We start from the raw sequence: 20,728 nt of genomic DNA on the forward strand, positions 1-20,728 counted from the left end.
CAAACAAGAGACCAGAGCTTAGCTTAGGCAGAATGCAGAGCGCAGCGTGCAGCGTTGAGGTGTTGGATTGCGAGTCCGAGATTGGAGACGCTCCTCCTCGAGGTCTCCCATCATGTATCAAGTCCTGTCATCCAACAACATCAAGGAGTTCAGAAATAGGTGGCTGATTATCAGAACTAGGAAGAAGGTCTTAGGAGACGCAACCTTGAGTGAGACAAGGTAAGCAAAATACAAAAGAGACGCGGAAATCAGTGGCTTCTGACGGGCTCCCGTATTTAGTTTGACAAAGCCCCTGATGCATACCCGCGAGATATATGCGATGAGATGAGTGCTCCGGACAAGCCGTCCTCGAGCGTCGCCGTCCTCTACAAGCCCTGGACGCCGCCGGGGCAGTACATGTACACCTCGCCTTCGACATGTGACAAAATGCCTCATAACCCCACGTACAGTAAGTATCCGTGTTGACTCGGGGAGGGAGCAGGTGCTGAAAGGATAGAGTTCGGTTCACAAAAGCTTCCGTACAGAACCGGCCCGGCCTTCTCTCATTAGCGACCTCGGAGGTTGCACTCGGGCACCCGCCAACTACCCCGCGATGACCTCTCCCTCGCGATACACGTAGCCTACCCCGCTGACTGGAACACCGGATGTGAGGGTGCCTTGAGCCAGTCGTCCTCCTGCTCAGAGTTTTTGCAACCAAGCCGCACTCACCCAGGCCTTCAGGACGAAGAGGGGGGTCGGAGAGCAGGGCAGTCATCGAAAAGCGGGCTCGGGCGTGCTATCAGGCATCGCCGCATCGACGTGATAGTCCGCAGCAGGCGAATTCACGGTCTCACAAGCGGAGGGGGGAGGGGCCGGGTATAGCATGCAACAGGATCGGGGGGGCCGGGGTCCGACTTGCTGGTCCAGATCCGTGATGCGGTTTGCCTGCCGCTTCGTGGGGCACAGCGGCAGGTGTCCTCCCTCGTCTTAGCTGTTTCGAGATTTCGGCTAGCTGTGGATGGCCAGAGAAGATCCATCGATGGGGAGTCTTTTCTTGGGGGTCTTCTTAGGAGCGGGCGGGACAGGGCGCGCTGCTCGAGAGGGGATCCGTCATGCAAGGTTGAAACCGTATCCATATCCTGTACCCATATCCGACGACACGGCCCATGCCAGGTCATCCAGCGATGGACACGTTTGGCAATGGGCAATGGGCAATGGGCCGCGGAAACCCCAGGCCTTTGCTAATAAAGTTTATCGGACAGGACGTAGACCGACATAGGCGGAAGGCCAGGCACAAGATGGCGAAAGAGTCCTTGGCTGGCAGGGCAGGATCAAATGCTGTAACACCAGGGCCCCGGAGAGACCCATCTCGCTCAAGTCTACATGCAGCTTTCGCGATGAAGGGAGGGGCGCAGACGGAGGAAGGATTTTGAAGGGCGGTCCAGGAGCTTGCGCAGAGGGCGAACTGGGTCCCGGCGATCAAGCCGGCCAGGGCTAGAGCCTAGAAGCCTTGGGGGACCTCGCGCATACAAGGGAATGAGATGTTTAACTCGACCTTTGTTGCTTCCCCCTTCCCAACGATGCGCATATGCATATATGCACCTCTCTGGAGGATCGGTGTTTGATGCGACTGGGGGGTGGGGGGCTAGGGGACTGAAAATACTGTTAGAGGAAATGGTCTTGGCTTTGAGAAGTCCCGTATTCTATGGGAGAGGTGTCTGACATATCTGTAATCAGTCAATCCGTCAACCGGTAGCAGTGGCGGTCAAAGAAGAATAACAAGAAAAAAGTGATGTGAGTATTGGGGTGTTGCTTCGGCCCCGAGGACCACAGAACCCGAGAGGCAGAGAGAACTTCTCTCAATCCTGCCCAAAGCCTTCAAGGTCAAGGCGCCCACGCAATCAACAACCATGCCCAACCCTTCCCAACTGGACGTGCATGCTGCGGGTCGTAGCATCTCCTTTGAGGCTTGGTTGCGAGAGAGAGGGAGAGAGAGGGGGGAGACAGAGAGAGAGAGAGAGAGAAACCCCACCTGTACTACCGATTCGATTCGGGGCGGCGCAAAATGGTGTTGCATCGATATTGCAAAAGGCGGACGACGAGCAGGGTGACGAAACGACCTCAAGATGGGGCTGCTGTGTGTGTGCCGACCGCCTCATCCACCACAGAACAGATCTTGGTTAGCCGCAGCGGGGGGTTGGATCTGGGATCGTCTACTCTCTCTTCTTTGGGAATAGGCGCGCAGGGCGAAGGTCGCAATCCAAAGATGGATACTGGGAGCATCCGTGCTACGATGACGGACGACGAACGACGACGGCGACTCTGACGACGGGCCAAAGCTCCAACCAGGCTTTTTACACCCCCGGACGAGCATGTCGTCCGAACGGGGGGCGCTGACCAGCCGGTGGCCGGCCCCGGACTCTGCTGTAGAGTATGTGTCCGGATACTGCTCAGAGCTGGCTCTATTGTGCATCATTGACTGGGCGATCGGTGCTGTCCCGATAGATGTCGAGCATCTGCCACGGCATGTTTTGTTTTGCTCCAACAAAGTTTCGGCGGATGTTTCTCTCTCGCTCTCTCTCTCTCTCTCTCTTGCTCTTTGCCATCATGCCGCTAAGCTCCGTCGGCCGGCGATCCGGATCATACCCCTGGTCAGTAGACTAGACTTCGCAACAGTGGCGGGCGTGCCGGTCTGCGATAATCTGCAGGGTGACGGCGCCAGACGACATGTGCCGGTGAGACACCCCGACTTGTTGGCCGACTGCTCACCCACCGCAGGAGGGGAGAACATTGTAGTAGACCGCCGTGTGTGTGTCTGACAAGTCTGACAACCAACCGGGCCGTCGCTCGGACCGTCTCCGCCAGTTTGCGTCGGGCGTAGTCGCATTGTCCACTTGTCACTTGTCGTAGGTGCTTCCTTGACACAAACGGTTAACAGGTTCCGTGCCCAGAATCATCATCCGATGGCTTTGGTCTCACAGACGACGACGACGACGACGACGGCAAACAGTCTGGAGGAGCAGCCCAATTCATCCCAGCTTCCGGTCCCTCACCACCCACCGCCACCATCACCTCACCTCACCTCACCTCACTCGCGAGTCGAAGCGGACCCTGGGATGGAAAATCTCTCGAGATACGGTAGTACTCTGTACTCTTCGGGATGAGTTTTGTGGGCATCGCCAGGAGCTGCTAATAGTAGCTGAGAAGAAGGGACGGGGGGTTGGTCCCGTCTTCAATCATGTGGCCAACTCATCCCTGGTCTATGGCCTTGGCCCCTTTCGATCGTTAATCTCACCGATGACGAGCAATCGACGGAAGCGAAATGCGGTGCGATGGGGGGGCCTGGCCGGGAAGTCATCCTCCCCCCCCCCCGAACCTGAGTCCCTGGCTACCATTGTACAAGGTAATCTTTAAATGGAAACCCGGACCAAGAAAATAAAAAAAGGCCTGATGTTTGCTTGGGTGTGTGTTCGGTGCGTGCATGAACTACAGGCTTCTTAGTCCACAAGCTCTGCTGCTCTCAACATGATCGACGGCCGCACGACTATCGACTATCGACTATTGATTGATTGATTGATTGATTGGAATCAGGGTTTGCCGGCCGTTGATGGTGCTCTCACACGTCCCGCTATTGCTTTTACGATGCCTTTCGTTTGCTGGCTAAGGCAGGCATTTGGCACGTTGACCGGCGACTCTTGTCACTCTTTGAACTCCGGATATGCGTCCCAGTTCTGTCGCTCCCCCTCAACAGCCCGCCCACCCCAGCAACATGTTGACTCGGGGCGAATCTGGGTTCTGGGATGCCCCCTCGACGAAGGTTGATTGTCCAGCTCGTACCGGATGCGTGCACCGGTGCACACGGACGCCAATTCAACCGAATACATCATCGAGCATGGAATGGCAGCCATGGAGAGTGGAGGCTGGACTTCGCCGCTTACGTGCAGCCGTAGCGAACAGAGCTCCAGTGAACCTGTCGGCACAAGGTCTAACCCTCAAGCTCTGGAATCCTTGAACTGGAGCTTGAGCCGGAGCTGGAGCCAGAGCTGGAGCTCGAGCGGACGGAGGGACGAAAAGCCAAGCTGTCGAGTCTCCCTTACAAAAAGTACAAGTACAGGTATGCAGCGACTTGAGCTGGGACGACCCCCCAAGAATATTGACGATCCAATCCAATTTGGGCCATATGCCCAAATACACGTGTACAGGATCACCATATCGAATGCGATATGTCATTTTCCCTCTTGTGACTGCGAAAGAACCCTCTCTCTCGTCTGTACTCGTGATGCAGGCCGGGGGGGGGGGGGGGGGGGTGGATCGTCGTGACCCTCATCAAACTCTTCCGAGGTTGGACGAGGGGAGGGCAACGCATCGCATCGCATCCCATCACCAGCCTGTCCAGTCCAGTCGGGAGAGGGGTCTGTGTGGGCTCTGGATTTCCACTTCCACTACCGCCATGTCCGTGTCCGTCCAAAAGGCGAATGGCAACCTGTCCGAGGCGGCGACTAACCCGATGAAGCCTCGTCCTTGATCCCAAAAGGAGGCTCGTTCGCGAAGACCCGACGATGTGGGTGGACCATCCCATCTAGAAAACGCTCGATTCTGGACGGAAGCGGTGCGGTACTTCGCCGCCGCTCGAAGAGAAAAGAAAAGAAAGAGAAGAAGAAGAAGAAGGAAGGGGGAAAAAAAGAAAGAAAAAAATCTCACACCGAAAATCCTACTGCACTCCATCAAACGGACTGCATTCCGTTTGCTCTTGGACAGCTCGATGGCCCCTCCCCTCCCATTCTACTCCAAACACCGCTCGCTGTCCAGTGGCCACCCCGAGTCATGGGTGCTGCAGTAACGATGCCTGAGTCGCTCGAGTCGCTCCGGCATTGCTTGCTTTTCCGGCTACATACTCCGTAGTCTCTTTGTCCATCCCTCTCCCTCTCCCTCTCTCGTGTGAGAGCAGACTCTTTCCAGTAAGTTGGTTGAATGAGAGTTTGTCGAGTTGCTTTTTCGTATCACTCGTGTGGTGGGGTATCGGCCACGTCGTCGACCCCTCCCCTCCTCTCCCCTCCCCTTGTGGTTGTGCATTCAGTCACGGCAACACATGCTCAGCCACGCCGCCATTCCAACTTTTCCAGGCCATGTCGAAAGTGATTTGATTGGGAAAGTCGAGATATCCGCAGAACTGAGCGCAACGACGACTCCCAGAGTGGGCACGCGGCACGTATGGAATCCAAATGGCCTAATCCACAGCCCAGAGACATTCCAGAATGCGTGGAGCCTTCGCCAGGCCCAGGTTCAGGGGCATCTTCAGCCACCGCATGTGGATTGGACCCCCGGTGTCTTGCTGGGTTCGGAAAGGGCGGGATTGGATTGCAACATGACATTGAAGCATGAGAAAGTGACTGAGAAAGTGACTGAGAGAGAGAGAGAGAGAGAGAGAGAGAGAGAGAGAGAGAGAGGAGTGAGGACCGATGTGATAGCCCGGAGAAACCATCCCGTTCGTTGACTTGCGAAAACATGAGCTGGCAGGCTGTATTCTCGTGCGTAACGATGCCAACGACTTGGTGGCTTCCCCGGACAGAAAGACATCCGTGCAACAACAACAACGCAGCCCATCGCATGGTGTGCTGCTGCCGGTGCCACCAGAGTCAACATGACCTTATTTTCTTCTTTTCCCCTTCTCTCTTCTTTTTGGACACTACATCGTACTAGGCTGGCGAGCTTGGCTGTCCCGCATCAGGCCGTTTCAAAGGGATACGCCGCCTGCCCGCCCGCCCACCTCGTCCGATGCAGGGTCGAGATAGGCTGACAAGTCGTTCGCGCGCTGGGGAATTCTGAGACAAGGCCAGGACGGAAGCGGAGGAGCAAGACACTGAAATGTCTGTCGGGGCGGTACACTACAAAGCAATGCATTGCAGTCGTCTCTGCTGTCAGGGCTCCAACAAAACAAGGCCAAATGAGTTTGTTGTTGTCTGGACACGGAGGGTTTCTGTCAACAAGTGCGCCGCCTACTCTACCATGCATGGATGGCCACCTCGATCGAGCTGGCTGGCCTTTGCGAGCTTGGCCTAATGAAAGCATCACAGGGACCCAAGGCGCTCCGCCCGCCCGTCCAAGGTGTTGTTGTTGTTGTTGTTGGCATGAATGACTTTTTTTTTTTTTTTTTTTTTTTTTTTTTTGCTGCGAGGCCAGCCAGGGTTATTGCAGAATGGCGCCGTGCTGATCATCCCCGATGAGACGGTGTATGTGTGCGCCTTGGCCCGTAAGAGGGAAGGTCTCCTCCTCCTCCACACTCTCTCAGGGGCACCCGACGATTGCCTGCAGAGATCATTCATTCACAAGCCTCGATTGAGGACTGGAGCCGAGTCTCGCTCATCCACGGTCCCCGTCCGCCCCCTGCCCACACTCCGCTGTCAAAATTGGACGACGACAAGAAATGGGGGTTGTTTGCGAGTCTCATCGTCTGACCTCCTTCGCAGTATCGTGATCCATTTGTGTCCTTGTCGTGAGGGTTACCGCCGTAGTAGTCGCACTTCGCCCCTGTGACGACTCGCCTCCCGTCTAGAGGTTTGGTTTCCGTACCATACACTGACTGACTGCTTGCTGGTCCGTCCGTCCGTTCGTCCACCGCTGAGGCTGAAGCTGAAGCTTTGCAGTTCTTTGCAGTGTTGTTGCCGTCCCCCGTCTTTCCAATATCAGAATCTTTAGTTCAGGGGGTCGTTTCCGTCCGCCGACAACCACCACCCCCTGCCTTAGCCCCGGGTGTCGTTGTGCAGCCATGAAAGTGCCAGGCCAGCCATTGGAGCCATCAGAACCTGCCTGCTCTTTCGCATTCCCACCGTCTCGTGTGGCTTGCAAGGATTGCCTGCGGTGGACCGCCACCACCCATGCAGAATCTGGACGGCTTCCCACCCTAATCACCTGCAAGTCAGGCAGTCCCCGGCCAAGGAGGGGAGATGTGTTGAGCCAGAGGTGGATGGGCTTTAGAGTAAAGGGTGCAATATGTAAGGTTCAGGTGGCCATCGCAAGCCGTCACTCGTCCAGGTGCTGCTGGTTAACCACTTTTTCCCAGTCTTCCCATATCATAATCGTAGTTCCCTCCCAGTCGCACTTGGGGTTCGACTTGACCGATGCTTTGAAACCATTTGCCTCTTCCTTTCTTCCTCTTCCAACTTTCAGGTTCGACACGTGGAGGATCACCTTATTTCGGATAACTTGGGAGAGACAGAAAGAAGCCGTCTGGACCGGACCAATCTGGAAATTGTACCGGTGGAGACGCAAACAGGAGTTCGGCTTATCCCCCCCCCCCCGCTCCTTTGGTGTCCCTGCGTATGACAGACACGCTGTCGTCTCATTCCTTTGTGTCGCTGTTAGAGGGGAGAGGGCCCCTCGGGAGAATCTACTTGACCGTGCAACCAAAACTTCGCGATCCACGACGTCGGACAGCAATATCGAGGTCCGATTCGCGCTTTCGAAGAGAAACCTTGAACAACCTAAACGGATGGAGTTTTGTCGTCTGTTTGCTTCTCCGAACCGCATGCATCGATAACGCGGCTTGTCAACCTGCTTGGACAAGGTAGTTCCCTCTTCGCACCGCGAGCTCTCCCTTTTGGAGTCGCCGGGTCCCCCCACGCAGTAGAAGAGCTTTTCTTCCATGCGCCGCACTCTAAAGGGAGGAAGCTCTTGCAAAAAAAAAACTGTGAGCTGACCAACGATATATATATATATATAGGGTTCGCGCCTGACTTGGTCTGCTCGTCCAACATGGGCCGCACATCCAAATTCACCTTCCCCGTCCCGGGGAGGAAACAGAAACCGCCGTTTGGACCGATCGTGTCGGGGCCGATGTCCAAGGCGCAAAAGATCCTGGGCACCGCCGAAATCAACATCGACGCACCGCGCCAATGGGACACCGCATCGAACTCGGGCATCAGCGTATCCGTATCCGAAAGCACCGCTACCTACAACACGGGCGAGAGGAGCCGGGCCCCGCGCCACGAAGAGGAGGGCATTTCAGGAAACAGCAGCCGCAGAAGTACGCAATGGGAGCAGGAGTCCGAGATCGTGCCAGCATTCCTGGCGAATCGCTTTTCGCAACTGCATACCACCGACGGCGGCCAGAGAGAGTTCACCGAGACGTCGAGCCTCACCCGGCGAGGTTCGAACTCGACCATCATCTCGTGGTACGACAAGTCCAAGATGCCGCTGTCAATATCCCAGCAGACGTCGTCATCCGCAATGGCAAAGGGGCTGCCCCAGAAGGCGAACGCTGTCCTTGACATCGAAGGAAAGGAATCGAACCACATGGCCTCGTCAAGTCCGAAGGCCAAGAAGCGGCCGAGTCGATTGGACTTGGGCGATCTGTTATCCCGGCATAAACACCACAGCCTGAAAGGCAAAACCGACACTCGTTCTGTTCTCGGGCCGGACCACAAGAACAGGTCGCCCTCGCTCGCATCCATCTCGTCGCCCCGAGTGACGCCGCCGCCAATACAGCAGAGAACCGAGAGGAAACTGACGAGGAAGAACACGTTCGACAGCATCAACTCCGTGAGCAGCCGACCGAGGACGGGGTCCAGTAGTCGCAGAGGCGCCAACGACATTAGCAACCTCCCCAACTTGTATGAACACTACGAGCAGATGTCGTTTGATCAGGTCCTCGGCCACGATGGTCCCTTGGCCGCCTCAGGACCGTCTTTGGCCGTTGCCGGATACACGCCGTTGAGATCGCCATCGGCGACGGATCAAAAAAAGACGTTCACGAGGCCGCCGCTTCGGCACGAAGGCGCATCGTCGATGTATCAGACTTACTATGGCGCATTGCCGGAGCCTTCCAAGCCCGCGGGCCAGCCGTTGATGCAGACGGACCGTGATTGCGCGTCCAGTGTCTCGAGCCGCTACACGAAGACTTCCAAGGCGTCCAAGCGAACGAGCCAGAGTCTCAATGGATCCGATTTGATGGAGAAGAGCGTGCTGTCGCTTTCGTCCGACTCCGAGGATGATTTCTTCCCCGACTCCGTCTCGAAATTCACCGGGGGATCTCGGAGTAGCGATGCGGGTAGTCTGGCCCCCTCGTCACTGAGGTCAACGCACTCCCGGGACGCCCCGTCTCTCGGGCAAAGCTCAAGAAAATCGGCCAAGCACGCCAGCTTTGCGCCGACCAACACCTACTTGACGATCCCCAGCAAGTCGCCGCCGGGTAAGCCTCCCATTGTCAACCCTCGACTGAGCTCTCTGCCCTCGACAACATACCAGCCCCCATCTTCATCGAACCGCTTATCGCGGTATTCGACGACTTCATCGTCAACGACATATTCTGTCGGCGACCGCCCGATCCGCCCCCCGACGTATGGCGGTCATGACTCCCGAGCATCGTCATTTCCGCCTTCTTCGGAATCGTACTCGACTACCGACCGCGGCCAATTGCCACAGCGCATGCTTTCCACCAAATCGTCTTCCGTTCATTCTGTCGACCAGCCAACCCCGCCAATGAGCCCGACGTCGGTCGAGTCCTTCATGGCTTCGGGGGGATCCGCGGACGCCCATGGTACAACTGACTCTCGGTTCATGGCCGTCACACGACAGGAAGAAATGCTGCTCGCGGCTCTCCGAATGAAACGGGCCCGGATGCGGGAGTCGGTTATAGCCGAGTACGACGACGAGCCGATGACCCCGTCTTCGTATCACCAGCGAAACTCGTCGCAGGGCACCATCACAGACATGGACTGGCCCGAGCCGCCACAGACGCTTCGTCACCAGTCATCGACAACCTCGAACAGCACAATCAAGGCGGGCTCGTGCACGCATGACAGTCGTCCGGTTTCGTTGGCGCCAGGTAAAAGCCTTCAACGCAACGGTTCTCGTCATCTGAACCCCACCGCGCCATCTTCTCAACCAATGTCCGTGATACCGCCGTCGAGGGCAGGTAGCGTGAAGAAGATGATGCCGGTCCAAGAGGCAACTCAATCCGGGGCCAAGCAAGAGCGGATCCTGCTTTACCTGGACAGGCCAGTGGGCAACGTCAACTCAATGGATTTTGCCGAACCCAGTCCCGACCTGAGCGACTTCATGGATTTCGACAATGGCAGTGACGACGAAGATGAGTTGTCGAGCGACATAACACCCTTCCGGGCCCGTGACCCCCGACACGCCATGGGCACCAAGAGCCGCGGACAAATGCTGAGAACAGGCGAACGGGCCCGACACGAGCCTTCGCCGCTGAGGCCGAGAGGCGAGGTCGCAGGCGCGGAGCGTGTTCGGGTCGTAGGAACCGACAGAGATGTCGATTCCCGGTGCGGAATCCCGCGGCCGGATTCGCCCGTGTCGCCTGAAGGCACACTAGGCCTTCCCAACAAGAGTCTATCGAAGAAGAAGGCTGTGAGGCTGAGCGCGGTCGGTAATGCTGGGGTCGAAGCTGCCTGGTGGGGTGATGATGGTTGAAGTCGAGGTGACAGGACCTTGTTATTTGCCGTGGACGATTCCGATAATCTCTCATCATGATACCCTGCACACGACCTATTTTCTTTGTCAATAACCCATCTTTGTACAAAATTTTGCAGCAATGGATATAAGAGGCGAGGTGGTTTGTCCCTTTTTTTTTTTGTTCTTCTATTTTCTCCCCCGTTTTTGGGAGGGTCAACGGAGGCGGCGGCGGCGGCGATGGCGACGGATTACCTGTTATTCGGACGAAATCAAGCGGGAGGCGGGGACATTTTTCTGCATGAGACACCGGGCTTCTCCTTTCTTTTGATGGCCCTTGCGACGGAGACTGTTGGCATAATCGCCTGGAAGTTTCGCTGAATCGCACCCTGTAATAATATTTATTACACAATATGCTTAGGTGATGTATGGGAAGGGCTGCGAGGCGAAGAAGAGTTAGGAATAATGAAGGAAGAACAGACGAACAGTTTGAGGAAGACAAGGTGGAAAGCCGAGGAAGAGAGAGAGAATGACGAGTCGGAGGAGAGGACGCACATCAAGGCCGCGTCTTCGTTAATGAGAAAGGTGCTTCTGATGCTGGGTGTAGCTTGCTTCTCTCCTCTCCTCCCTTTTCTCAGTCGCCGACTCTTTCCTGCCGTAAGCTACCTAGATACCTAGGTACTCGAACCAATTCCAATCCTTGACGTTAACACAATCCTTCCTCAAAACTGTTGCTACTCGTCTACTTGGGTCCACTTGGTGAGGCTGTCTGTCGCTTGATGTATGTCGCATATGTATGTTGCATGGCCACAGCAAATGTGCTGTGTAGTGAGTGGGGGAAACAAATGGCATTCATGAGATGAAGTCGCAGTTTGAGTCTTTTTTGATCCTACGTAGGGGCATTTCTCGCCCGCAGTTCTGGGTTGAGTGGGTAATAATAGTACATAATGTCACATTCGACGCTTTTTCCTCAGTGGTGGTGTTGTGCTGTGATGTGATGTTTTGTGTTTGTTCATCAACGCCGGCCGCGTCGTCCGGAAATCACCTGTTGCCCGCCGTCTCGTCAAAGCTCTCAAGCACTGAGTCCTTCAGGGCCTTGGGCTCCTTCGGCGCATGCGCATCGTCGCCCGACTCTCCTTCCGACTCCTTGTTGACAATCTGCTTCGCCATCGCCTTGGCCTGCGCCTGGCCGACCTTGCCGTAAACGCTCAGGCCCGTGGCGATCATGCCTCCGATGTCGCCGACGTTTCCGGGGACGACCACCGCCGTGCTCTCCTTGGCCAGCTTGGCGAACGCGTCGACGTACTTCTCGGCGACGGACAGGCTCATAGCGCCCTGCGCCGCCTCTTCGCCGTTGGCGATGCTCTTGGCAACGGCGTCGATGCCGGCCGCCGTCGCCTTGGCCTTCATGAGAATCGCCTCCGCCTCACCCGACGCCCTGTTGATCTGCTCGGACCGCATCGCCTCAGAGGCGAGGATGACGCTCTGCTTCTTACCCTCGGCGATGTTGATGGCCGACTGCCGCTGACCCTCCGACTCCAAAATCTCGGCTCGCTTTGAGCGTTCGGCCGTGACCTGTCGGTGCATGGCCTCGACCACGCCGGCCGGCGCGTGGATGTCTCGGATCTCGTAACGCAGGCAGGTGACGCCCCAGGCCTGCGCCGCCTCGTTGATGGCAGCCGTGATGTTGGTGTTGAGGGCGGCGCGCTCCTTGAGGACGTGGTCGAGCGTCAGCTGGCCGATCTCGGATCGCATCGTGGTTTGCGCCAGCTGGGAGATGGCGTATTCAGCATCTTCGACTCCGTAACTGGCAACTAGTCAGCATGGCCACATGTGCGTGCGTGCGTGCGTGCGTGCGTGCGTGCCGCGGCTCGAGGGCCCCTTTTGCTGCGCAGAACATACCTGGCCTTGTAGGCATCAAAGACACGCGTGTACAGGACACCGTCGAGCTCGAGGGTGACGTTGTCGGCCGTGATGGCGCTCTGGCTGGGGATCTCGAGGGCGTTTTCCTTAAGCGACTTGACGTATGAGATGCGGTCGATGAAGGGCACGAGGATGGCCAGACCCGGTTCGAGGATGCGGTTGAACTTTCCCATACGCTCGACGATCCATGCCGTCTGTTGGGGGACGAAGCGGATGACCGTGTTGGCGGGGAGCGACGGCTTCTGGAAGTAGGACGGGGGGATGCTGGAAGCAGAGCCGAAGGCCGATGGGAGTAGGCTCTTGGTGCTGGTCTGGAAACCGCGCGACTGGAAGAGAGCTCGTCGCAGCGGCGGAGAGAGGACGGCCTTGGTTACCGCCGAAGCCATGATTGCTGCTGCATTGACATGCGTTGAGGTGGCGTGGGTCAATCGAAGTTGTAAGCTCCTGGGGGCGGCACCTCTCTCGGTCTCGTCAGCTAAGGTTACCTAAGGTAGGTAGGTAAGGTATATCTATCTGTAAGGACCTGTGGGTCGTTCGTTCCGATCAATGGAGAAGGAAAAGGAATAGAAAAAAAAAGAGACCGGGATGACGGAGGCCGACAGCTGCCTGCCGATGTTTAGCCGGCGGCATCGGCCGAGGCCCACCGACTTGATAAGTGATCCGGTTCCATGTTCCAAGATCCTGACAGAGCATTGAGTTGATGAGACCTTGCATGAAGTATTGCTAGAGTCTAGCTAGCTGGCTAAGAAACCAAGCTGGAAGCTCTTGTTTTTGTGTTGTAGTGAGATGGATGCACTTTTATCCATGAATTCTTATTGCACAGCTCATGGGGACTTGGGCCAGGGAGTGGAACGAAGTCTGACCATGAAGCCAAATTGATGCATTATCACCCAATCCTGACTCCTCACTGATGTGAGTCTATTCCGGCCTTTAAAGAGTCAACAAACAAGCAGAACTCAGAGCCCTCGTACGTAGAGTCGTGCGGGGAACAAATGATTTAACATCAGCACATCAATCTGCCAGCATGCGGAATGGGGAGTTGAGCATCGCAATGAACCAATCCTCCAGAACCACAACTTCCAAGTGCATACCAAACTGGCTCTGCAAATCGACTTGTTTCTGCTTATTCCTACATCTACATCTTGTACAATGCACTTGCACTTGTGTACCAAACATGATGGTCAGGATTAAAAGAGCAAGTTTGTGAGAGAAAGTCGTAATCATTGAGACGTACTACACTACCCATGCCATGTGTACCAAGAGCCAGCCTAGTCTGTCATTCCGTGTCCTCTTTCGCGCATCCAGGGGAATCATGAAAATAGGGTACCGGTAGGTTACTGGTACGACGACCCTTCGGGGGGCTGGGGGATCTTCTTGTTTGCAGGGGCCGCCATGTATCTGGAGAACGAGATGTCAGCTTTTTTTTGCATTTTGGGTGCAGCGACACCAGCGCGCAGCCCGACCTATGGCATTACTCACCTTCTAAGTTCAATCAGGACCGTCTCCATGGTGTTGTCCCTCTTCCAGTTAGCCAGGCAGGGAAGCTGCTTGGGGTCGACGACACCGTTGCGGGAGTTGACGCAGGGCAGGTTGACCTGACTGATGAACTGTATCGTCGGGGGCTCGTCAGGGTAGTTAGGGCCGCAGTGCATCTTGAGGGAGTAAATTCGGTTCTCGTGGACACTCTGCATCACGGTCTCCGTCAGTGACAACGCGCACGAGAGGGGGGCGGGTATACGGTAGTAGGAGGAATACTGACGTGAGGGGGCCCCAGGATGGTGCCGTTCCAGTCGGACATCAGGAGGTCTTCAGCATCGTTCAAGCCGTAGGAGCAAGCCTCTGCAGTTGGGAAAGTCAGTCAGCAATGCGCGCGGCAGCCCTGGACCTTCGTCGGAGAGAGAGAGAGAGAGAAAGAGAAAGTAAGAGAGTTGAGGGCTTCCAAGTACCTGCTCCAAGGCCCTTCTCGCCCTTCTCGAGCTCCTCGAGGAGTCTGAAGTTGCGGGGAACCTTTGCGCTCATGATGACTCACGTCGTCTGTAAATGTGATTGTTCAAGTTGAGTTGCGAGCTGTTGTTGTGCGGGATGGGGAACCGAAGCGACGAGGAGCCGGTGCAACTATTCGAGATGGAGGGGTTGCGACCTTGCGAAGTGGGAGAGATTGGCCATGAGACTTGGGAATGGGGCAGCATGCGCTGCAATGCGGCCCGGCTCTTACCTAAACCTCAAGGGGGGCCAGACCCGCAAGCGAATGGGCAGTCGTCACCGAGGAAGGGTTCTAAGGCGTACGGATACTGAGTACCTACGTCGGTAGGTACTTGTGTTACAGCAGCAATAGGTGCTGAGTAGGTACCTACCCGAATGCATGGTGCAGGTGCACGAGCCAGCGCGGGGCACTTTCCGGGGCGGTGAGATTTGTTCTGCCGGTGCTGGTCGGCGCTGTGGATCCCCTACGGGTCATTTCGTCCATACAATAGGCGGTGGGTACCTAGATACTCCGGGTGCTTGCTTGCCTTAGTCATCGTTCGAGGTGGACAGCTCACCTCGATCGGGCGAGCTGTGGATGAGCTGCGAGATGCAGCTGTCCAGTCGATAGCTCCCTTGACCTACCTGTTCTATTCCGCCATTCCTGCACCACCACGCGACCCAGCCCGTCCTCACAACTCCCTCCCCCAACGTATTCATATCCTCTTGCTTCCGTGCTGTTAAAGTTTAAAGTAAACCGGTCGAGCTTGATGATGGACTGCTGCCCGAAGGGCCTCTTGTGACAGAATGACGACCCAGCTCCTGGCGACGGAGCTAACGAATCTCATCCAAGAAAGCAAGCGGAAACACAATGACCTCAGACAGGTGAGCTGTTTCTTCTCTCCAATCCCCAAGAGCTGTGCTGACATGTATCGTCACAGGCAGCCGAGAAGTCTCTGGAGGAGCTCAAGGGCCTAAGGGGGGCTAATGAAGCCCAAGCCGCGAACGGTATGGCCTCTTTCGCATCCCCAGCATGATGGAGCATCCATGGCTGATTGTTTTACCAGAGCTTGCCCAGAGGCCCAACTTTGTGAACCCCTTCATCGTTGCTTGCGGGACCAAGAATGCAAAGTTCACCGGCATCGCCATCGTCTGCCTCCAGAGGCTCATCGTCGCCCGTGCCCTTCCCAGGGGGAAGCTCAACCAGGTCCTCGAAGCTCTCAGGGAGGCAACCTCGGCAGGTCTCGATGTTCAGCTTAAGATCCTCCAAGCCTTGCCATCACTGTTGCAGAACTACGCCACCGACCTCAAGGGCGACCTCCTGATCACCGCCCTGAACATTTGTTTCATCTTGCAGACGAGCAAGAATGCCATCGTAAACAACACCTCGGCTGCGACCCTTCAACAGCTTGTAGTCTCGGTATTCGACAAGGTGGTCACTGAAGACAGTACGCGTGGCCATGTTGTCTAGCAGAAGGCTGAATTGAGTCACTAACAAAGGCACAGAAACCGCACCCTCCGGACCCCCCGCTGGCGAGGCGCCGGCCGGCGATGGCACTGTTGAGTTACGTGCAGCCGCTTTAGACGCGCATAGGGTAGGGCACCTATCCCGATGACCAAGTCCATCAAGTTCACCAGACTGACTGCAGCAAAGATATTCAACGACCTCTGCCTCATGACAGAGAACCAGCGTCCCGAGTATCTCAGGTTTTCGGGACTTCCGCAGACGTTCGGCCTCGAGCTGATAGAGTCGGTATTGACCAACCATGCCGCTGTGTTCTCGACCCATAAAGAGCAGGCACACATCCTGCAGGTTCGCGTCATGCCCTTCATCATCAGCGCTCTCAAGGGGAAGCCCAATTTCGCAACATCAGTCAGGCTGGTTCGGATTCTTTACACGCTGTTACGGCGCCACATCAATATCCTTCCATCAGAAAGCGGCGACGCTCTTGACATCCTGACGCACCTACTGGACCAGGAGACGGCAATCTGGAAGCGAGCCCTGTGCTTGGAGGTGTTCCGGGGCATCTTTTCAGAGCACGCTCTCATTCGGCGGATATTCGTCAACTATGACGCCAAGGAAGGCGAGAAGGACGTCCTCAAGCACCTGACGGCAACGTTCGTTCGGCTCAGCACCGAGAAACCGTCCGTCATCGGACTCGGTCATCAGTCCACGATTCCTGTGGCGGACCCCTACGCCAGCATCGCATCATCCACCGACCAAGCCATGCTCGAGGCTAGCGGCGTCACGGGTATCATCAGCGGCTCCGTCAATGCAGATGGTTCCAATATTGGGATCAGCACACAATGGAGCACCGTGAGGGTCCCCTGCATCGACCAGCTCGACAAAACAGAGGCGCCGTCCGTTCCTGAGTCCTACATCTACAGCTTGACACTTTCTTGCATTTCATCGCTTTCCGAAGGCCTCGCCAAGTTTATACTCCCCCTCACTGTTCCTGGAGATGGCCGCAATCGCAAGAGAAGCGTGAAGCCGGAGCCAGAGCGCGACTCGTCGGTGCCCCCTCAAGAGGACGCCGAGGTCTCACGAACTGCACTGGAGCGGGCAGCCTCATTCAAAAAGAACCCAGTCCCTCTGAATCCTCTTGCTTTAGAAGACCATCCCCTCCACAACGAGGTCAAGATATGCGCAACCATCATCGAGGAATGCTGGCCGGCTATCTTGGCCACCTGCTCGACATTTCTATACGCTGCAATGGACTCGGAGTACTATCACAGTCTCGTGAGAGCATTCCAGAAGTTTGCCCATGTCGCTGGCCTGCTTCAGCTATCCACACCAAGAGACGCGTTCTTGACAACACTGGGTAAAGCGGCGGTACCTCCGAATGTCTTCACAGCGTGCCTGAACGCCGGAGCCGCTCGACCGGCACCGCCAACACCGACTACGGAAGCACCAAACAGCATCCTGAGCAACGCGCGAGGTCTGCTTAGCGTTGACAGTTTGGTGACCCAATCGTCACCCGCCGTCGACAGGGGACGGCAGCAAGGACTCGAGGCGAGTCAAATGACGCTCAACACTCGCAACCTCTTGTGTTTGAGAGCCCTTCTCAATCTTGGCATTGCTCTTGGCCCAACACTCGGTTCCTCATGGCGTATCATTCTCGAGACCTTGCAACAAGCCGACTTCGTCCTCTTCTCCACCAGTAAGACTCCTGGAAGAACCCCCCTCGCGACGAAGGGAATAGACCACCATGCCGAGAGCGAGGCGAACGCTCTTCTGTCCAACTTCGGCAGCGAAGTCCGCGCTGTCGAGACGGCAGCGTCCCGTCTCATCGAGAGCACAATCGATTTCCCCAATGATGCCTTTGGTGAAGTCGTGACGGCGGTATGCAACCTGTTGGAAAGAACAAATGAGGACAAGCAGAAGGTGGACAAGCAGAAGGCAGAGAACGCAAGCCAGCCACAATCACCAACCTCTGGGGGCATGAAACCACCCCCGATAGGTCAACACCGGCGAGTTCTCAGCATCTCGACCGCCGCGGCGGCCGGTCCGAACCAAGAAGATCATTTTGCGCTGGCGAAGCTAGGCGATATCGCCACGATCAACATCGACCGCCTGTTGACGTACCCGCCCGATGTCTCTGGATGGACACCGCTGACGACTGAGCTCATTCACATCCTCAACTCGGCATCGGTGAACGCGTCGGTGAGACTGCGTGCTGCCGAGATTCTGGTCAGACTCGCACTTGAATCTGCCAACGTGGCTGCAACGATGGAGCGAGAGCAGTGCGGAAGCGTGCAGCTGCTATTGCTAGAAGCCCTCCGCGATGCTCTTCTGCCACTGCAGCAAGAAGACAGGGAGGTGACCGTCGCCAGCCACGGTACGGATGTGGAGATTCACAAGGTGGTTCTCGAAGGGCTCAAGAACCTGCTTGAGAACTGCGGCGAGACGCTCGTCAGCGGATGGGAGATTGCTTTCGAAATCATCGGCTCCATCTTCATCGACAAGAAGTTCGCCGCCGCCACCGATGAGCGGAGAGTCTCGCAGGCCATCATCCTCACGACGCGGTCGGCGAAGCTTGTCCGGTCTTCTTTCAACTCCCTTCAACTAATCTGCTCCGACTTCCTAGCGTCTTTGCCGAATTCCTGCTTTCTCATACTCGTTGATACCCTTTACAAATTCTGCTCACAAGACGATGACCTCAACATTGCTCTGACGGCAAGTTCTCTTCCGCACCGCTTTGACGACGACGCCTGAGCTAACCTTTCGCAGACCGTCACCTTCTTCTGGGTTCTGTCAGACTTCCTCTCGGGCAAGACCGAGAGCCTTCCCATCACGGCCGACCTGATGCAGGACTCCAACATCTCTGACCTAACAAGCCTGGCGGCGGACCCAGAACACATTGCTTCGGACGCCGCTCTATGGATGCTGTTGCTCCTGAGGCTTACTACCGTTACCGCCGACGGACGCCTGGAGCTTCGTAATAGTGCAATCCAGACCCTGCTGAGGATATTCGATGCGTATGGCGATAAGCTAAGCCCGGAAGCCTGGTCCATCTGCGTCAAGTCTGTCGTCTTCAAGCTTCTGTCGTCGATTGAGGATGAACTCCAAGCCGCCGCGGGCGAGAGTTCGACACACCACGACCGCCGAGAGTGGCACGAGACTGCGGTCGTCGTGTTGAATGGCATCTCGGAACTTTTAGCCAGCTACATGGAGCCCCTTTCCGCCCACTCGTCCTTTAACGCCCTGTGGCAGGAACTCCTCGGCCACTTCGCGACTCTGCTCGACTTCAAGGTCCTGAACATCAACACGGCCACCTACAAGGCTCTCGGCAAGGTCATCAGCCTCGACTACGATCCCGGCAGATCCATTTTCGACACCAGCACCGTCAACGCCGCTTGGGAGCTCTGGTCACGAGGGACGCCAATCTCATTGGACGAGGAGGACGGCAAGAAGACGGACAACCAGAACTGCCTGATCGCATACGTCGCCACGTTCCACGACGTATACCAGCTCGTTCAACAGGACTTGACGGTTGACCAGGTCCGTCAGATGTTGACCCTCTTCCGCGAGGCCCTGCAACAGGCCACCGTGGGAGCTTACGTGAACGACATTGAGTACGTCACGCCGCTGCAGAACCAGGTGCTCGAGGCCATCAAAGTAGTACGGACGGATCTCGCAGGCGTGCCCTCGGCCATGATCTCTCAGGTGGCAGAGTTCGTTCGACTCGCCTTCAGCGAAGACGCACTCAGAGCGCAGAGCCCAACGCAACGAAGAACCTATGTGGCCATGTCCAAGGCCAGCATGTCGATTCTGCAGACGCTCGTGCTCCGCAACGCGTCCGATGCCGACATCTACGCCAGCGAGGCCTTCTCCGCGGCGCTCTCGGCACTCTCCAAGCCAGTGGTGCTCAAGTACGGCTTCCCCATCGTCACCAAGTCGACCCAGCCCTGGCGCCTGGCCACGGACTCGATCCTCGCGGTACTGGAGGCCACGCTCCCGCAGATGCGCGCCCTGGAAGTCCCGCGGCCAACGCTCCAGGTGATATGGCAAATGATTATCGAGGTCGCCAACGGCATCGTCAGCGCCGACACCAACGCCGCGCCGGCATCGGCTGACCTCTCGGACGACGAGTCCTTTGACATCGCATCCTTCCACAAGCTCCGCGAGCTCATCATCCCCTCGCTCGGCGCCGAGGCGGTTCCCGACAAGACGCGCCAGGCGTACGCCGAGAGCCTCTTCCGCACCTCCATTATACACGCGCCCTCGCCCACAGAATCGTCCCTCATATTCGGACCCAACGGTACTTCGGATAATACCATCAACAACAACAAGAACGGCCTCGCTGCCCTCTACAAGAAACGCACCGGCCGCACCGTCGACCCGCTCCCGACGCGGCGCGACCGGATGGCATACGTCTGCGTCGATGAGCTCTTCTCGCTCGTCTCGGCCTACGACGTCTCGAGCCTGCGCATCGTCGTGCAGCCGCCGACGCCGGCGTTCCCGCCGCCGCGGTCAGCGACGTCGCACCTCTCGGAGGCGCCGCAGGCGCTGCACGTGCGCATCGCGCGGTCCGCCTCGCCGTTCCTCATCCTCCGCGCAGCGCTGACGATCCGAGCCTACATCGCCGACCAACCCTTGCGCGGCCGCATGCCGCAGCCGCTGTCGCAGCGCAAGGAGCTCCTCCGCGTGCTGCGGCAGCTGGTCGACCTGACGTCCGAGTCGGACGCCATCCCGGACACGCCCAACGTCAACAGCGACGGGCGGAAGCACCTGCTACGGCTGTACCCGCTTCTCGTGAGCGCCGTACAGGTGGCGGGCGGCTCGGGTGACGAGAGCGTCCTGAAGCTCTGCGCCGAGGCGCTCGAGGTCGTCGGTGGCGAGCTGGGGGTTTGAGGGCCTTTTGTGTACTATTATTTACTTCGATCATGAGTTAGACAGCCAGCCAGTAAGCAAGCAAGCAAGTAGTAGTAGATATCATCAAGCATCAGGAATTTC

The 20,728-nt window shown here is 56.9% G+C and overlaps 6 protein-coding genes across 6 annotated transcripts; 3 read left to right on the forward strand and 3 right to left on the reverse strand.

Moving 5' to 3' along the window:
• Window position 1: 1 nt before the first annotated feature.
• On the reverse strand, window positions 2-2,317 carry CDEST_13175 (uncharacterized protein). The gene has a single exon (XM_062929331.1). It carries the CDS (start codon window positions 752-754, stop codon window positions 191-193), a length of 564 nt encoding a protein of 187 aa, XP_062785382.1. The 5' UTR covers window positions 755-2,317; the 3' UTR covers window positions 2-190.
• A 1,431-nt stretch (window positions 2,318-3,748) lies between these two features.
• Window positions 3,749-4,504, forward strand: CDEST_13176 (uncharacterized protein; the record flags this gene model as incomplete). Its single annotated transcript, XM_062929332.1, has 3 exons — window positions 3,749-3,951; window positions 3,977-4,093; window positions 4,321-4,504. The coding sequence occupies 3 exons, from the start codon at window positions 3,749-3,751 to the stop codon at window positions 4,502-4,504; spliced, it is 504 nt and encodes a 167-aa protein (XP_062785383.1).
• A 3,212-nt stretch (window positions 4,505-7,716) lies between these two features.
• CDEST_13177 (uncharacterized protein) lies at window positions 7,717-11,101 on the forward strand. The gene has a single exon (XM_062929333.1). It carries the CDS (start codon window positions 7,732-7,734, stop codon window positions 10,405-10,407), a length of 2,676 nt encoding a protein of 891 aa, XP_062785384.1. The 5' UTR covers window positions 7,717-7,731; the 3' UTR covers window positions 10,408-11,101.
• Window positions 11,102-11,262: 161 nt separating this feature from the next.
• On the reverse strand, window positions 11,263-12,844 carry CDEST_13178 (Putative Band 7 domain, Stomatin/HflK family, STML2-like extension, Band 7/SPFH domain superfamily). Its single transcript, XM_062929334.1, has 2 exons — window positions 12,289-12,844; window positions 11,263-12,193 (listed from the first exon to the last, which is right to left on the reverse strand). The coding sequence occupies exons 1-2, from the start codon at window positions 12,693-12,695 to the stop codon at window positions 11,428-11,430; spliced, it is 1,173 nt and encodes a 390-aa protein (XP_062785385.1). The 5' UTR covers window positions 12,696-12,844; the 3' UTR covers window positions 11,263-11,427.
• Window positions 12,845-13,441: 597 nt separating this feature from the next.
• CDEST_13179 (Putative ubiquitin-conjugating enzyme E2, ubiquitin-conjugating enzyme/RWD) lies at window positions 13,442-14,467 on the reverse strand. The gene is made up of 4 exons (XM_062929335.1): window positions 14,256-14,467; window positions 14,069-14,148; window positions 13,789-13,994; window positions 13,442-13,707 (listed from the first exon to the last, which is right to left on the reverse strand). The coding sequence occupies exons 1-4, from the start codon at window positions 14,326-14,328 to the stop codon at window positions 13,644-13,646; spliced, it is 423 nt and encodes a 140-aa protein (XP_062785386.1). The 5' UTR covers window positions 14,329-14,467; the 3' UTR covers window positions 13,442-13,643.
• Window positions 14,468-14,895: 428 nt separating this feature from the next.
• On the forward strand, window positions 14,896-20,728 carry CDEST_13180 (Putative mon2/Sec7/BIG1-like, dimerization and cyclophilin-binding domain-containing protein). Its single transcript, XM_062929336.1, has 6 exons — window positions 14,896-15,156; window positions 15,213-15,279; window positions 15,339-15,719; window positions 15,778-15,866; window positions 15,926-18,448; window positions 18,503-20,728. The coding sequence occupies exons 1-6, from the start codon at window positions 15,079-15,081 to the stop codon at window positions 20,624-20,626; spliced, it is 5,262 nt and encodes a 1,753-aa protein (XP_062785387.1). The 5' UTR covers window positions 14,896-15,078; the 3' UTR covers window positions 20,627-20,728.

The sequence above is a fragment of the Colletotrichum destructivum genome, chromosome 9 (genome assembly GCF_034447905.1).
Source record: "Colletotrichum destructivum chromosome 9, complete sequence".
Taxonomy (NCBI): Eukaryota; Fungi; Ascomycota; class Sordariomycetes; order Glomerellales; family Glomerellaceae; genus Colletotrichum; species Colletotrichum destructivum.

Bases quoted from the DNA above. Each gene is read 5' to 3' on its own strand.
- CDEST_13179 (XM_062929335.1), bottom strand. From the start codon at position 14,328: ATGAGCGCAAAGGTTCCCCGCAACTTCAGACTCCTCGAGGAGCTCGAG. The intron at 14,149-14,255 runs GTACTTGGAAGC...TCCCAACTGCAG, and splicing joins CGAGAAGGGCCTTGGAGCAG to AGGCTTGCTCCTACGGCTTG. The intron at 13,995-14,068 runs GTCAGTATTCCT...ACCGTGATGCAG, and splicing joins CCATCCTGGGGCCCCCTCAC to AGTGTCCACGAGAACCGAAT.
- CDEST_13180 (XM_062929336.1), top strand. From the start codon at position 15,079: ATGACGACCCAGCTCCTGGCGACGGAGCTAACGAATCTCATCCAAGAA. The intron at 15,157-15,212 runs GTGAGCTGTTTC...GTATCGTCACAG, and splicing joins AACACAATGACCTCAGACAG to GCAGCCGAGAAGTCTCTGGA. The intron at 15,867-15,925 runs GTAGGGCACCTA...ACTGCAGCAAAG, and splicing joins CCGCTTTAGACGCGCATAGG to ATATTCAACGACCTCTGCCT.
- CDEST_13177 (XM_062929333.1), top strand. From the start codon at position 7,732: ATGGGCCGCACATCCAAATTCACCTTCCCCGTCCCGGGGAGGAAACAG.
- CDEST_13175 (XM_062929331.1), bottom strand. From the start codon at position 754: ATGACTGCCCTGCTCTCCGACCCCCCTCTTCGTCCTGAAGGCCTGGGT.
- CDEST_13178 (XM_062929334.1), bottom strand. From the start codon at position 12,695: ATGGCTTCGGCGGTAACCAAGGCCGTCCTCTCTCCGCCGCTGCGACGA. The intron at 12,194-12,288 runs GTATGTTCTGCG...ACTAGTTGCCAG, and splicing joins TTTGATGCCTACAAGGCCAG to TTACGGAGTCGAAGATGCTG.